This window comes from Rhinopithecus roxellana, chromosome 4 (genome assembly GCF_007565055.1).
Source record: "Rhinopithecus roxellana isolate Shanxi Qingling chromosome 4, ASM756505v1, whole genome shotgun sequence".
Classification (NCBI taxonomy): domain Eukaryota; kingdom Metazoa; phylum Chordata; class Mammalia; order Primates; family Cercopithecidae; genus Rhinopithecus; species Rhinopithecus roxellana.
In genome coordinates this window covers 72361367-72378478 of record NC_044552.1, presented here as the reverse complement: position 1 = coordinate 72378478, position 17112 = coordinate 72361367, and the positions used below count along the sequence as shown (strand labels likewise).

The window sequence follows — 17112 nt, the reverse complement described above, 5'->3', positions numbered from 1 at the left end:
GCCAACATGGTGAAACCCCATCTCTATTAAATACACAAAAAAATCAGCCAGGCATGGTGGCGGGAGCCTGGAATCGCAGCTACTTGGGAGACTGAGGCAGGGAAAATTGCTTGAACCCAGGAGGCGGAGGTTGCAGTGAGCTAAGATCATACCATTGCACTCCAGCCTGGGCAACAGAGAGAGACTCTTGTCTCAAAAAAAGAAATTAGAATAAAGCGTTTATTAGCTCATCTTCTCCCCAAATATGTAATAGGTATAAATGATGCCGATTATTTTTTAGAACATTCAGGATTACAAAGGAAATCTTAATATACAAATAAGATTCCTGCTAGTGCCTCAATCGAAAAGAGGCAGCTAAGAGAGTCTGTAAACATATATATCCATTTGGCAAAGATACGTTAGTACTTGGCTCAAGACATGCTGGCCAGGTGTGGTGACGTAGGGAGAACCTGTGAAGGTTTAAAATGAATTCGCTCAGGGTGAGGAGGAAAATATTCAGGAAGAGAATATTTGGTAAACCTGAAACAAAGGTAAGATTTAGAGGATTGTATTTAAGGTGGCTGTGCAGGACAGTGGTGGTGACATAAACACATGCTTGGGTTATTGTATGGGAATCAAATGCTTTTGTGAACTTACTTGTCAATTTCCAGTGATGCCTCAACTTAGAACTAAAGAATCCTATTTTGGGAAAAAGCCTAGGAATTTTGCAGACTATCTTTCTACATTTTCCAATATATTTTCTAACAATAATAAGAGAAAGTAAATTTAAAATTAACTACCTAAATAAGGGCATTAAGAGGGGAAACCACCTTTGCAGTTAACTTCAGTTTTTAAATAAATTATTTTAGGAATAATTACCTACCTATTTTGACTCTCCCCCTCTCAGGACCTTCTCCCATTACTAGGATATTTGCTGGTTTCTAGAAATAAAAATAGAGCATTCAAATTACCATGTTTATTCTTTTGACATGCTCTAAAATGGACAAAAGTTCTTATCATATGAAAAATCATTTTTGTATTTTCATCAAAACTAAATCAAATATTAAGCGTCCTCTACAGAGTTAAAGCATTTGACATAATTGAAGTCAGCACTAACTTTATATAAACATCCTTGCTATGGAAACACACCTTATTTGCAAAATTATATCATACAAATAATTACAAAGCAATTAAAGCTATCATTTCTATTCATCCCATAGAAAAAACTAATAATTTTTAAACCTGCACAGAGTTTATGTGGTTGAAAAATTTTATATAAAATTTCAAACCACAACATAATCGCCTTCATGTGAATAAGTCAAATGGAATATTCCTTCCTAAATATTTCTAAACTACCATAGAAAAACATGATCAGCATTCAACAACTCTATTAAAATTCATGCATCAGCTATCATACATGCAAAAGAAAGAAGTTCCAAATATAATTTCAAGATGTAGGAAAATAAAAACCAAGGCTAATACAGAACTATAAAAAGAAAAGAGTGGGCTACAAAGGGTATTTTCAGTCACCCTTATCTATAGACACTTGGAAACAGAAAAACCGTTGAGATAGGCTTTGGAAGGGGGAGAGAGTGAGTCTCCTTTGTAAAGTCTTCGGAGGAAAATGTATGTGTTTTTAACTTATTGGACTCATTTATTCAATCAACAAATGTATTTTCAGTATCTTCTAAGGATAAAGAACCATGCCAAGCTTTAAGAGGGAAAACAAAAGCACAGTAAAAACTAAGTTCCTAACCTCCAGATGCTTACTACATAAGTAGAAAGAAAACTAAGAAGCATTGTATAATATTAGAAGCCAGTGCCACGTATGAGTTACAGAGAAGACTGAGGTCTTGGGTTCAAGATTAAGCTGAATTACTTTAAAGATCCCTTTCAATTTGCTGATTGTTAAAAATGTTTCAATGAAAACAAAAAGCACTAAAAAAACTAATTCAAAGGAGGAAGTGATGAATTAAAGATTCCATTAAGGGAAATGTTCATTGGGAATGGAAGTGGGAATGGTGTCCATTAGACGGATATGAAAATGAACAGGAACCATCATGGCAGAGCAGAGGAAGGGCAAGGACACCACAGAGAGTGGAAAAAGGATATGACCAGGTATGCATAAGACACAGAAGTCTGACTTCGGCCAGGTGCAGTGGCTCACACCTGTTATCCCAGGACTTTGGGAGGCCGAGGCAGGAGGATCACCTGAGTCTAGGAGTTCAAGGCCAGCCTGGGCAAAACACAAAATAGTGAGATTCTGTTTCTACAAATAATTTTTAAAAAGAGCCTAGTGTGGTGGCATGCACCTGGAGTCCCAGCTACTCAGGAGGCTGAGGTGGAAGGACTGCTTGAGTCCAGGAGATTGAGGCTACCAGGGTACTACCATGAGCCATGATTTGCCACTGCACTCCAGCCTGGGTAACAGAGCAAGATCCTGTCACCAAAAAAAAAAAAAAAAAAAAAAAAAAAAATTTATTCTGAAAAGGGCTCATGTTAAGAGTAGTAGGATGAACCTAGACTCTGGATAGTCTTAAATGCCAAGTGAAGTAATTGGACCATTATATTACAGTCAGTGAGTTTATAGGAGAGGAGGAGGAAGTGGAACTGGGTGTGAGGTGGTAAGAGCTCTGTCCAATGTCTTGTCAGTAGAAATGGCGAGGGAGGTATGGAGCTGAGAAGCATTTTAGAGGAGAAAATTAACAGGACTTTGTGACTGGCTTAAGTTAAAAGAGTAAGAAAAAGGGTGGTAAAGATTTTACCAAAGTTTTAAGTTTATGTGACTGGAAGAATAATGGTGCCTTTTATGGACATAGAAAAGTTGTAAGAGGAAATGGTTTAAAAATAAGGAACAATAAAGAGGAGACAACATATTGAGTTTGAAAAATGGTTAGGCATGGTAGCTCAAACCTGTAATCCCAGTACTTTGGGAAGTCGAAGCAGGAGGATCGTTTAAGCCCAGGAGTTTGAGACCAGCCTAGGCAACATGGAGAGACAAAAATTATCCAGGCATGGTGGCACATGCCTGTGGTCCCAGCTACTTGGGAGGCTGAGGTGAGAGGACTGCTTGAGCCCAGGAGGTTGAGGCTACAGTGAGCTGTGATCGTGCCACTGCACTCAAGCCTGCGCAACACAGTGAGACCCTGTCTCAAAAAATAATAAATAAAACGAAAGAGTTTGAGAAATGTGAGATGCCTAAGTCATACTAGCCAGAGGAATGAGAAGAGGAAGATTTAGATTTGAAAGTTATTATCACTAGAGTGTGATACCTGAAAACATGAGATGAGACTGGTTCACCCTACTAGAAAGAAAAAACTATTTATCAAAGGTCCATTATGTATAAAGTGTTGTACTTCAGGCCTTTAGGAACAACAAGAAATAAAACATGAAGTTCTTGACTTTAAGGTGCTTAAATCTAGGAGGAAAAGACAGACAGCTTTGAAGACTACAAGGCCGAGGCTGGGCACAGTGGCTCACACTTGTAATCCCAGGCACTTTGGAAGGTGGAAGCATGTGGATCACCTGAGGCAGGAGTTCAAGACCGGCCTGGTCAACATGGTGAAACCCCATTTCTACTAAAAATGCAAAAATTAGCTGGGCATGGTGGTGTGCGCCTGTAGTCCCAGCTACTTGGGAGGCTGAGGCAGGAGAATTGCTTGAATCCTGGAGGTGAATGTTGAGGTGAGCTGAGATTGCACCACTGTACTCTAGCCTGGGCAACAGAGTGGACTCCAACAAGAAGAAAAGAAAGGAGAAGAGAGGAGGCAGAGGGCAGATTATGAAAAGTAACAATATAGAAAGAAAAACTGCATGGAATGAATGATTCGTTTCATTGGACATCAGTATAGTCTTTAGGAAGATGACTCTGGATGACTTTAAGTGAGGATAACTAAGATTTGGATAAGCATAAACAACAACAAAAAAAACTTTTCAGGCTCATGGAACCCCACAGGTAAGGACATAAAAACACAGACATGGCATATTGAGAGCCTATACATATTTTGATGTGACAAGAGCAGTGAATGTTTGGTGTAGAAATGCAACTGGAAAACTATATTGGGAATAAAATACCAGATTAAGGAAATTTGAGGCCGGGCACAGTGGCTCACGCCTGTAATCCCAGCACTTTAGGAGGCCAAGGCGGGTGGATCACTTGAGATCAGGAGTTTGAGACCAGCCTGAACAACATGGTGAAACCCCATCTCTACTAAAATTGTAAAAAAATTTCGCCGGGCATGGTGGTGCACACCTGTAATCCCAGCTACTTGGGAGGCAAAGGCAGGAGAATTGCTTGAACCCAGGAGGCAAAGGTTGCAGTGAGTCAAGATCACACCATTGCACTCCAGCCTGGGCAACAAGAGCAAAACTCTGTCTCAAAAATAAATAAACAAATAAATAAATAAAAATTAAAAAATAAAAAAATTGGAATTTATTCTTGGCAAGCCAAGACAGGACAGTGAGATAATCATATCTATATTTAGGAAGAAAGTCTGATAGCCATATGAAGGATGGATTGGAAAGGATGGATGGACAACAAAATAGACAGACAGACCAGTTTGAAGTGGCTAAAATAGTTTAGGGAAAAGTAAGGGCACCCTAACTTGTGAAAATGGTCATAAAGGAACATACAAAAGCATTTCAAGGTAAGGGTTCAAGACTTGGCTGGGCACGGTGGCTCATGCCTGTAATCCCAGCACTTTGGGAGGCTGAGGTGGGCAGATCACGAGGTCAGGAGTTCGAGACCAGCCTGACCGACTGTAGAGACCGAGGTGAAACCTCGTCTCTACTAAAAATACAAAAATTAGCCAGGCATGATGGTGTATGCCTGTAATCCCAGTTACTCAGGAGGCTGAGGCAGGAGAATCACTTGAACCTGGGAAGTGGAGGTTGCAGTGAGCCGAGATTACACCATTGCATTCCAGCCTAGGCGACAAGAGTGAGACTCTGTCTCAAAAAAAAAAAAAAAAAAAAAAAGAGTTCAAGACTTGGTATTGCCTTTTCACACCATCTTCTCAATCCTCATTCATTCAACAAATATTGTTTGATCACAAACTAAGTAACAGGCAGTGATTTAGATGCTACAGAAGCAGCAGAAAACAAAAACAGGAAAAATTTTTGCCCTCATGGAGCTTACAGTCTAGTGAGAAGAGAAAGACAATAAATAAATAAGTATACAAAGTATACAACGTATCATATACTGATAAGTACCATGGAAAAGAAAACAAAAAGCGAATACAAAAGATTGTCACATCTGTTATTACGGCTGACTAGGTGCTCTGATGGACCCTGCCCTTAACAGAACAGCTATATGCTATATAAGAAACAAACCAGGCATGGTGGTCTACACCTGGAATCCCAGTTACTCCAGAAGCTGAGGTGGGAGGATTGCCTGAGCCCAGGATTTCGAGGCCAGGCTGGGAGAAACCCTGTTTTTGATAGGAGAGGAGGGGAGGGGGCAGAAAGGGGAAAAGGAGGGGAGAGGAGGAAAAGGGAGAAGGAAAGGGGGAAGAGGGAGAGAGAGACAGCAGAGGAAAGGGAAAGGAGAGGAAAAGGAAAAGAAAGGAAATATTCCTTGAAGCATCCTGGATCACACAAGAGATAACAAACTTTACCCTCACTCCAAATAAGGTATCCTTGTGGCTGGAGAGTTAGGGAAAGGCAAGGTAGGCCTGAGAGCAGCTGCCAATAATGCACTTCAGCAAGGACACTGAGCCTTGGGCCACCAGCAAGGTAAGGAAGCTGAGCCTGCTACCCCACAATCACCAAGACCTTCAAGAGCACTAAAGGAAACCTAGATGCTACCAGTAGAAGCCAAAGCAAACCCTTTCTGGAGGAAACACCAACTTAGGCCTGATGAGTAAAACAATACATTTTCCAGCTAAAAGACACAGGTATTTCCATATTGGATTAAAAACAAAATCCATGCTATTTACACGAGGTCCACCTAAAGGTAAGAACCATAAAAGCTGAAAGTAAAAGGATGTTAAAAGATATATTAGCAAACTGCCAAAGGAAAGCTGGGTCAACTATGGTAACATCAGACAAAATAGCTTTTAAGACAAAAACATTATTAGGATAGAACTGGAGATCATTACGTTATATGAAATAAACCAGGCACAGAAAGACAAACTTTGTATGTTCTCATTTATTTGTGGGAGCTAAAAATTTAAAACAACTGGCTGGGTGAAGTGGTTCAATAAATAAAAAAGGGGTACTAAGATTTTGGGTTTATAGCTAAGGATAACTAAGATTTTGACAAGCATAAACAACAACAACAACAACAAAGTTTTCAGGCTCATGGAACCCTACAGGTAAGGACACAGTCACATAAATACGCAGACATGGCATATTGAGAGTTTATATATATTTTGATGTGACAAGCGCAGTGAATGTTTGGTGTAGAAATGCAATTGGAAAACTATTTTGGGAATAAAATACCACATTAAAGAAATTGGAGGCCGGGCGCGGTGGCTCAAGCCTGTAATCCCAGCACTTTGGGAGGCCGAGACGGGCGGATCACGAGGTCAGGAGATTGAGACCATCCTGGCTAACAGGGTGAAACCCCGTCTCTACTAAAAAAAATACAAAAAACTAGCCGGGCGAGGTGGCGGGCGCCTGTAGTCCCAGCTACTCGGGAGGCTGAGGCAGAAGAATGGCGTGAACTCGGCAGGCGGAGCTTGCAGTGAGCAGAGATCGTGCCACTGCACTCCAGCCTGGGCGACAGAGCAAGACTCCGTCTCAAAAAAAAAAAAAAAAAAAATGTGAAGCAAAAATTAATATAACTTCAGGGAGTAAAAAGGTCAATGATAACATACTTTTCTCAATTATTCATATGTCAAACAGACAAAAGATTAGTAAAATACAGACTATCCAAAGGATACAATTAACTAGGATGACCTAGAGAGCATATATACAACTTTCTACCCAATAATTAGACAGTACACATTTTTCTCAAGCACACATGGAACATTTACAAATACTGATCATATACTAGCAGCTCTCAAGAAATTTCAAGAAATTTTTTTATCAAACAGACGATGTTCTCAGACCACAATACAATTAAGGTGAAAGTCAATTACAAAACTATAAATGTAAAACTCTATATATTTGAAAATTTTTAAATATTTCTAAATTATTCAGAGTAAAAGGAGAAACCATAAAAAGTTTAAAATACTCAGAACTGAAATAATGAAAATACTATCTACCAAAACTTTGTAGAAGGCATCTAATACGGTACAAACAAGGAAAATGTATAGCCTTAAATATTTATGTTAGTAAGACAGAAAGGCTGAGAACAATAAGTTATGTGCTCAAGAAGTTTAAAAAACAGAGAAAGAGAGAAAAGTTCAACAGAATAAACCAAAAGAAAGTAGAAGTAGAAAGATAAAGGGTAGGATTGCGGGGCGGCGGCAAGTGAGGGGTCGGTTCAGACGCACATGATCCGTGGTCCCTCGGTACTGGAGGGACTCGTGAGGCGGAGCCCAGAAATCCGGGGGTGGATAAGACACTGCGTCCCCTCCAATTCCCGAACTCTTGAAGATGGCTGGAGGCCAACAGAGTCCCTACAGGTGGTGCCCACGGTGATGCATGGACACTGAGCAGCTGTTTTCCCGTTTCTGGCCTCCAGTGCCTATCCAGGGACCGCGGGATGGCCGCGCATAGCGGGCCGCGTTTCCTCCTGACCTTCGACTTCGACGAGACTACCGTGGACAAAAACAGTGACGACTCAATCGTGCGAACCGTGCCAGGCCAGCAGCTGCAGGAGAGCCTGCGAGCCACCTACCGCGATGAGCTTCTACAACAAGTACATGCAGTGCGTCTTCCAGTACCTGGGCAAGCAGGGTGCGCGGTCGCGGGACCTGCGCGCCATCTACGAAGCCACCCCTTTGTCGCCAGGCATGGGCGACCGCTGCAGTTTGTGGCTAAGCAGGGCACCTGCTTCGAGGTGATTCTCATCTCTGATGCCAACACCTTTGGCATGGAGAGCGCGCTGCGCGCCACCGGCCACCACAGCCTGTTCCGCCGCATCCTCGGCAACTAGTCCGGGTCCGACCCGCGGGGACAGCTGGCTCTGCGGCCGTTCCATACACACAGTTGCGCGCGCTGCCCCGCCAACATGTGCAAGCACAAGGTGCTCAGCTACTACCTGCGTGAGCGGGCCCACGACGGCGTGCACGTCGAGCGCCTCTTCCCCAGGAGCGACGGCGCCAACGACTTCTGCCCCATGGGGCTGCTAGCGGGCGGCGACGTGGCCTTCCTGCGCCGCAGCGACCCCATGCACCGCCTCATCCAGGAAGCCCAAAAGGCGGAGCCCAGCTGGTTCCGTGCCAGCGTGGTGCCCTGGGAAACCGACGTGCGCCTCCACCTGTCACTGAAGGTGCTGAAGTAGTGCTGAGTACCGCCGCCTGCAGGGGGGCACCCGGGCCAACGGCGGAGGGGGCGGGGAGCGGGGATTCGGGAAAGACAAAGTTAGTTTTATTACTCCCTTTTCCCTTTGGCTTTGCTAGATGCCCCTCTGGGAATTTCTGGAAACTCGTCCATTTCGGGGCTTAGGGACAGGGGCTCAGAGCCGTCCCTATCCATGCAGTTAACCCACCTCGGCTGCCTCACCCGTTCCACTGCGCATAGGTGAGTTCTGGCGTCTGACCCATCGCAGGGTGGCGCGCAAACGTTGGAAGGCAGCAGTGTTTCCTGGTCCTCCCAAGTGGTAGGAAGGAGCTCCCTGGCAGGTGAGAGAAGGAAAATCTCCCGCCGCTGTAACTGTTGCCTCGGTCCGTGTGACCGCCATTCTCCAGTCTTCCATGGGGAACCCAGGATCCTGAAATTCTCGTGGCCACAAGGACTCCCCACAGACAAAGAGGAAGGTCTCCGCCTATGGCCCCAGGCCTTCACGATCTTGCTTCACCCACCGCGACCCCACACTATTTCTGTGCTGTCTACACTCTCTTGCCTCCCTACCCCTGCACTCCCCTCTAAGACCCCCAAAGGAAAAGCCAGAGGGAACAAACGCCCCCTGGTGGTGATACGAGGTAGCGCACCGTCCGGCTCGGGTCCGGCCGGCCAGTAACCTCGAAGCATGCGAGGTTGCACCCCAGCCTCGTCTATGCAGCAAGAGACCAGGGACATCACCAAAGTCGCCCTGGCGGGCTGGGACCTCCGCGCACTCCTTCCCCCCAACAATGGAACAGAAAGCCATGATGTTTTTAAGCAGAACCAGCGAAACCCAAGCCTCTCCTTCCTCTGGTGTTTTAGAACTACAAAAGAGGTGAAGAGGGGCAGGGGCGGGGGCGCGGGGGAAGATAAAAGGTAGAAATCTATGAACCAGAGAGAATTATGAAGCCTTTGGGACAACTGGAGCAAGAAGAGAAAAAGTGCAAATAAACTACATTAGATCCAGTAGAGAATAGAAAAATTTTAAAAATCCCAAGAATAACTTTATTAATTTGAAAATGTAAATAAAGTCAAAAATGTAACTTACAAATTGATTCACAATGAATTACAAAAACTGAAGAAACTAAGAAATGCTAAATAAACTAAAACTGTAGGTAAAAATCTTTCTGAGAAAACACCAACCACAGATGATTTTAAAGGCGAGTTCTCAAAATTTTCAACAAACGGATTGTTTCAATATAATTCAAACACTGTCACATAACAGAAAAAGATGAAATGCTCCAAACATATTCTAGAAGGTCAATATAATGTTGGTAGCAAAACCAAAGAATGAAAAAGAAAAACTTCAGGCCAACCTTACTCATGCATATAGTTGTAAAAGTATTTAACAAAATATTAGTAAACCAAATCCATCCAAATGGCCTAATATGAGAAAATCTATGTAAGTTTATCACCATATGAACAGACTAAAGAAGAAAATGGTAAAATCATCTTGATAGATGCTTGGGGAAAAAAACCAGGTGATAAAATTTAACACCCATTCATGATCAATTTTCAGCAAGTTAGGCTAGAAAAAATCTACCTTAACCTGACAACAGGCACACACCAAAAAATTAAGAAGGAAACATTAGAAGCATTTCCTTTAAAATCAGAAATAATGCAAGAATGCCTACTATCACCACTTCTAAAATCAACATTGTAATATAAACCTGGTACTATAAAACAATAATTAAAGGCATATAGACTGAAGGGCAGAAACAAAAGTATTGTTATTTGCAGATGCTATAATTATCTACATAGAAAACCGAAGTATTTACAGACAAATTGTTGGCAATAGTAACAGAGCTTACCAAGCTGTCTGGCTAACTGAATAAAATGAAAGAGTCAATTGTATTTCTATATACCAGGAAAAAAAGAGCTAGGGAATATAATTTTTCAAAGGTAACACTTCTATAGCAAGAAAAACCATACAATGCCTAGGAATAAATATATCAAAGAATGTACAAGATTGGTATGCAGAACACTATGAAACCTTATCTTCTTTTTTGAGACGGAGTCTTGCTGTCGCCCAGGCTGGATTGCAGTGGCGTTATCTTGGCTGACTGCAACCTCTGCCTTCCAGGTTCAAGCGATTCTCCTGCCTCAGCCTTCTGAGTAGCTGGGATTACAGGCACATGCCACCACACCTGGCTAATTTTTGTATTTTTAGTAGAGATGGGGTTTCACCATGTTGGTCAGGCTGGTCTCGAACTCCTAACCTCGTGATCCCCTTGGCCTCCCAAAGTGCTGTGATTACATGCGTGGGCCTCCGTGCCTGGCCGAAACCTAATCTTAAATGACATTTTAAAAATCTTAAATAAATTAACCCATGTATATAGATAAGAAGATTCAATACAGAAAAAAAAAATCGATTCTCCCCATACTTATCTGTAAATTCCATTTATAGTAATTTCAATCAAAATCCCATCAGGGATTTTGTTCCTATGGAACAAATTGATCAGTGGGATAGAGCGGAGACCCTCAATGGAATCATGATACCAAGAGAAGGGAAACCTGAGATCAGCAGAGAAAGGAGGATCTGTTCAATAAACAGTGTTGGTACAACAAGTTTCCAAATGTGGAAAAAATCAATTAAATGAATCTTCACTTCATACCATAAACACATCAATTTTAGGCAGATTAAAAAGGTAAATGTGAAAAGCAAAACTTTAAAACTTTTGGAGAAAAATATAGAACATCTTTTTGATCCTAACTTAGGGAAGAATTTCTTAAACAAGATACAAAAAAACCCCCTAATCATAAAAGAAAAGACTGATAAATTTGGCTATATTAAAATCACTTCCAATTATCAAAAGATAAAGCAAATAAATGACAAAGCACAAACTGGCAGAAATATACACAACACATATAAGCAACAAAGATTCAATACCCAAAATAAAGAACTCCTACAAGTCAATATGAAAAACGACAAAATAGAAAAACGGGCAAAATGTCTGAACAGGCATTTAACTAAAGCACAGACAGGTTTAACCAATACACATATAAAAAGATGTTCAACCTCATCAATAATGAGGGAAATATAAATTAAGATCACAATGAGATACCATTTTATACTACTAGATGGGTTCAAAATTTAGAATACTGAATAGGAAGCAGGTCAGTCAGAATTCCAGTACATAGCTGGTGGCAGAATAGTTGTTGGTACAACTTCTTTGGAAAACAATTTGGCATGACCTTGCAAAAGGAACAACTGTATATAGACTTGGAATCAGTAATGTCATTTTTAAAAATGCCAGATTGTAATTTTTTTTTAAACTCTGGTAGAGTCACACAATGAATTTTAATATAGCAATAAAAAAATCACTGAATTACAAATAAATGTAAAAACATGTTCAAAACTTAGAAGCATTTTGTTGGGTAAAAAAAAGCAAGATTTAAGACTATACAGAACAGGATGCCATTTCATAAAGCTTAAAACCAGACAAAGCTAAAGAATATACTGTCTAGACACTTATAAAAATGTGATAGCTCTTTAAGTAGAAGAGAGTAATAGATTCAAAATCCAAGATATATGTTACCTCTTGGGAGGAGGCAGGAGGATAGAATGGGGGAAACATAAACATAAGCCTGCTACTGGTAACTTCCACTTACTGGGTAAAGTGACAGGCAATAGTTTACTGTATTTTTATGCTTTGTAACATCCATAAATATTCCAAATATTCTTGTACATGTATCATATAAGAAGAAGATGACAGAGACAAAAAATAAAGGCATGGAGACAGGCATTGTTGGGAGTGGGTTGGGAGGGTATAATTGTTAGCATTATTTAAGCATTATTTTAGATTCTTCAGAGAAAGCCTCTTTGAGAAGGTAACATTTGGGATAAGACCTGAGTCAGCTGGGTGTCTAAGGGAAGGACAGTCCTCGCAGAGCGAGGAGCAAGCTGCAAGGTCCGAAGCAAAAGAGGGGATACCTGGTGAACTGGAGACAAGACTAAGGAGAATAGGAGGGGTCAGGAAAAATAGAGTGATACAGAGATGGTAATTATAAAGAGAGGAAACCCAAGGAAGGGCTTGCTTGCTGTTTCAAATGGTTCTGTTGATCCAAGTCATTTTAGTACCAGAATTGGGCAGGTTCTTGAGCACCTTCTGGCCTTTGCTTTGGCAGTTGGGGAGGATTGCTACTGCTACAAGGTTTGCAGGAGGGCAAGGGCAAGGGCAAGGTCATGGTGTTAAGAGCAGTTAGGAAAAACCTGGGTGAGCTAGCAGACTGGCTAATGAGAGAAAGAGCAAAGAGGTCAATGTGAGAAAAGGAGTAAGGACCAGAAAGTGAGAGGTCAGGCAAAGGGTTGGGAAGGGGGTTGTCAGTTATACAGAATCACACAACTTGGAGAGACTTCGGGTTTTACATGACTAGGATTAGCATCACTTGTTATATTATCTTGTCTTCCCATAATTTTTAAACAGTTGAAATCGATGTACTATCTATCTGTCTGTCTATCTATCTATCTATCTATCTATCTATCTATCTATCTATCTATCTATCTATCTTTCCTTCTGCCCAATTTCTGATGGCAGATGATTTGAAGAGATTATCACTTCTAGTACACTAAATATTTATATAATGTCTGATTTTGTCTATTTTGGTATTGCTTATAATTAGAGAAATGGCATTTTAAAACATATAATAAAAACAGGCCGGGCACGATGGCACAAGTCTATAATCCCAGCACTATGGGAGGCTGAGAAGGGCAGATTGCTTGTGCTCAGGAGTTTGAAACCAGCCTGGGCAACATGGCAAAAACCCTATCTCTAAAAAAAATACACGCGTATTCCTGGATTTGGTTTACTAGTATTTTAATATTTTTACAACTATACTCACAGGTGAGGTTGGCCTGAAATTTTTCTTTTTCATACTTAGTCTGGTTTTGCTATCAAGATTATACTGGCTTTCTAGAATATGTTTGGAGCATTGCCCCTTTCTCTATTATTTGACAATGTTTGAATAATATCAAAACAATCAGTTGAAAATTTTGAGAACCTGCCTCTAAGATCATCTGGGGTTGATGTTTTCTCAGAAAGATTTTTAACTACAGTTTTAGTTTATTTAGCATTTCTTAGCTTCTTCAGTCTAAGAAAGAAATAATAAATAAAAGAAGGAAGCAAAGGAGAATAAAGGGAGGCTGGAGGAATAAGAGTCAGTGAAAGATTCTGTGAAGGGAGAATTGCCTGAACCTGGGACGTGGAGGTTGCAGTGAGCTGAGATCACGCCACTGCACTCCAGCCTGGGCAACAGAGCGAGATCCTGCCTCAAAAAACAAACAAACAAACAACAACAACAACAAAAAACAAATAAAGAAAAAAAGAGAAAGATCCTGTGAAGGAACATCAAGGTAAGAAAACCAAAAACATAAAAAATAAATGAATAAGATAAAAAAGAAAACAAAAGCTTAGAAAACCTAGACAGCACAGGGTTCTCGAAGCTAAGAGAACCTAAAAAGGAAGAAGTAGCCATCAGGTGCAACATAATGAAAGCTGAGAAGAGGCCTTTGGAATGGACAACTGGGTCATAAGTGATTCTGAAAAAATAATTTCTGTGCATTTACAGAAGTCAGACACAGTAAATGAGATCCAAATAAATGGGGAAAAGGTAAAGGCAGATTTTAGAGGACACTTTTGAAAGCCTTAGTGAGAATGGGATCTCTGGGGGACATAACAATTTTTTTAATTGTAAAATGATCAAATAAGCTATCTTATTTTTTATTATTTTTCATTCCTTAAGTTTGAGCTTAAACCCTTTAAAAATAAAGATAGTAAGAAAAAAACACTACGAAGTGTTTTGAGATCTGAGAGCAAAAATTGCTTCATGTAAATGAACACAGATTATAAGCTGCTGAATGCAAGTAGTACAGGAGGTGGTTTTAGATCACTCAGCTATCTCTTGATAGAAGTTCTTGCAGTCACTCTATGTCGAAACAGAGAATATGAGTAACACAATGGAATGAAGACACAAAGAGAGAGAAAAGAGGAATATCTCTTTTCTAGTATTGAAGTTAATAGAGAATACCTTTGATTTAACATACTTGAAGCCTATGGAAGCTCTAAGTGTGGACTCTCCATGTAAAGTCTGAGGTGAGGGCAGAGGCAGTGACATCATTTAGGGGAGTAGTAGCTTATGAGCTCTTTTGTAGTTTGAGAACCGAACCTAGAGCTTGGGCAGTAACCACAGAGAAGGGCTCCTGTAGTCAAGTGAAGACCTGGAATTGCAGAGGGAAGTCATTTTTAAATGTGCATTTCTTTACTGGGATTGCCTGTTCCCTTTAGAACAAGTAAATAAATGCTAAGGTCTCAAGATACTTGATGTTTCAAAATATGAATGATGTTTCAAAATATGAAACTTGATATTTTAAAATACAAATGAACAATATAATCACCATCACAGTGTGTTTAATTTTTCAAAGAATTTTCACATTCCATCATTTCATCTTTCTTAATGGAAATATTCAAGGGTATACAAGGCTATGGGTCAAGTCTCAGGACAACTCCATCCAATCCTCAAGATTCTTTACTAAGTTGTGTTTGCAGATGTTATGCTTAATTTTCAAAAGACAAACAGTGATTAATTTTAGTGAAAGTATATATTTTTTTTAAAAAAGAAAGAAAACTACAGTTCATGCATACACACCTTCACCCACATAAAAAACCTAAAAAGATGAAGAAAGGATACCAAAATTGTTCTGACCTAGTTACATCCCAATTAACACAGACTATGCTTTACTAAAACTCCTCTTCTTACTGTGAACACAAAATGCCAGCTGTGAAAGAAAGTGATACTGCTGGGTTTGCACACTTTGGTTACCATAGAAACAGTAGAAATGGCAAGAGTTGGATGCCTCGCATTTAAGTTATCGGCAATAAAATCAGATAGATAAACCAATGCCCAGGGTTCATTTTAGTTAAATTGTATTTTAAAGGCAAAAGTCAGGGAAATAATGTGATAAGTAACATGATTACTCAGAAGCTATTCCTGAAATGTCTGCATTTTAGCAGAATTTAGTTAATGCTTGAATTTATATTCATTATACTTTACATGTACTCCAGATTTGCTTTTTCCTTCTATAGAATCAATTTTTTCACAGGGTTAAATATATTTCAGTTAATTGGCACATTATGAGTAGCACAGCCTAAAGATATACAATCTTTCTACTACACTTGCTTTCTCCCACCCCAGGACATTTGGAACAAAAATATGAAACTCATAATATGACTCTTATCAGTACCAATAAAGGGAGAAAAAGACAAACACAATTGTCTACAATTCTGAGTAACAGGAACAGAGACAATCAGAATATCAATCGGACTAGTTTCTGAAACAATGAACACTGCAGGCTTGATATTAATGGCTACAACCATACTTTTATTTAAATATTGTTAGTGGTGACACAACTTTCCTCACATTCGATACAAACGTACACTCCCAGGAAAAAACCCTCAGTTCATGCTCCTTTCTTTACACTGTTCTTCATAGTTTACCCTGAACAAATAAGATTCTGCACTGTAACAAATAGGGCAAAGAACTACCTAAGAGTAAAATCTATGTCTGTTTCTTCTTTTTTTCTTAAGCAAACAGTTATTGGCTACTAGCATTAGTCTATTATAACTGCTTACCCCTTAAAACAACTTCACTGATTAGACAGTAGGTGATTTAAAATATAGAGAATCTGATCATTGTGATTGCAACTTCCTAGAGGGCAGGGAGAATCATTCTGTCACAACTTTATATGTCTGTCGAGAACTAGGTACATACTGTGTTTATTACATATTTGCTGAATGAGTAAACAATTAAGTGAATGAGCTAAATTGCCAATGGTTTGTACTCATAATCCATCCAGCTATGCGGTAAGGTATGAGTGTCCTCTGACAGGCAAGTTCCCAATTTGAAAAGAAGATGGCTGTGTGCAGTGGCTCATGCCTGTAATCCCAGAACTTTGGGAGGCCAAGGCGGGCAGATCACCTGAGGTCAGGAGTTCGAGACCAGCCTGACCAACATGGAGAAACCCCGCCTCTATTAAAAATACAAAAAAGTAGCCGCGCGTGGTGGTGCATGCCTGTAATCCCAGTCACATGGGAGGCTAAGGCAAGAGAATCGCTTTAACCCGGGAGGTGTAGGTTATGGTGAGCCAAGATCACGCCATTGCTTTCCACCCTGGGCAATAAGAGCAAAATTCTGTTTCGAAAAAAAAAAAAGAAAGAAAGAAAAAAGAAAAGAAGTTGAAGGAAACTAGAATAAATACCTCAAAACATGCCAAGCTCACTTTGAATAAAGGTTTTTAAAAGTTATTATTTTACTTTATTCTGGGGTTTCAAAAATCCTCTATAGGCTGGACGCGATGGTTCATGCCTGTAATCCCAGCACTTTGGGAGGCCGAGGTGGGTGGATCACTAAGTCAGGAGTTCGAGACCAGCTTGGCCAACATAGTAAAACCCTGTCTCCACTAAAAATACAAAAGTCAGTTGGGCATGGTGGCATGTGCCTGTAGTCCTAGCTACTTGGGAGGTTGAGGCAGGAGAATCGCTTGAATCCAGGAGGCGGAGGTTGTGGTGAGCCGAGTTTGTGTCACTGCACTCCAGCCTGGGCAACAGAGCAAGACTCTGTCTCAAAATAAATAAATAAATAAATTAAAATCCTCTATATGCTAATGGCCCCCAAATCTATACCTCTAGGTCTCTAACCTTCCAT

The 17112-nt window shown here is 40.5% G+C and overlaps 1 protein-coding gene and 1 pseudogene across 4 annotated transcripts in view; one reads left to right on the top strand and one right to left on the bottom strand.

Annotated features, from left to right (window-relative positions):
* The window catches only part of CDK19 (cyclin dependent kinase 19), a 213432-nt gene that overhangs the window by 30951 nt on the left and 165369 nt on the right, over positions 1-17112 (bottom strand). For all 4 annotated transcript variants that reach the window (XM_010366023.2, XM_010366024.2, XM_030929064.1 and 1 more), the window contains one exon: positions 863-920. In XM_010366023.2, coding sequence (XP_010364325.1) covers positions 863-920 — 58 coding nt within the window. The remainder of the gene's footprint in view (positions 1-862; positions 921-17112) is intronic.
* LOC104664512 lies at positions 7543-8371 on the top strand (annotated as a pseudogene).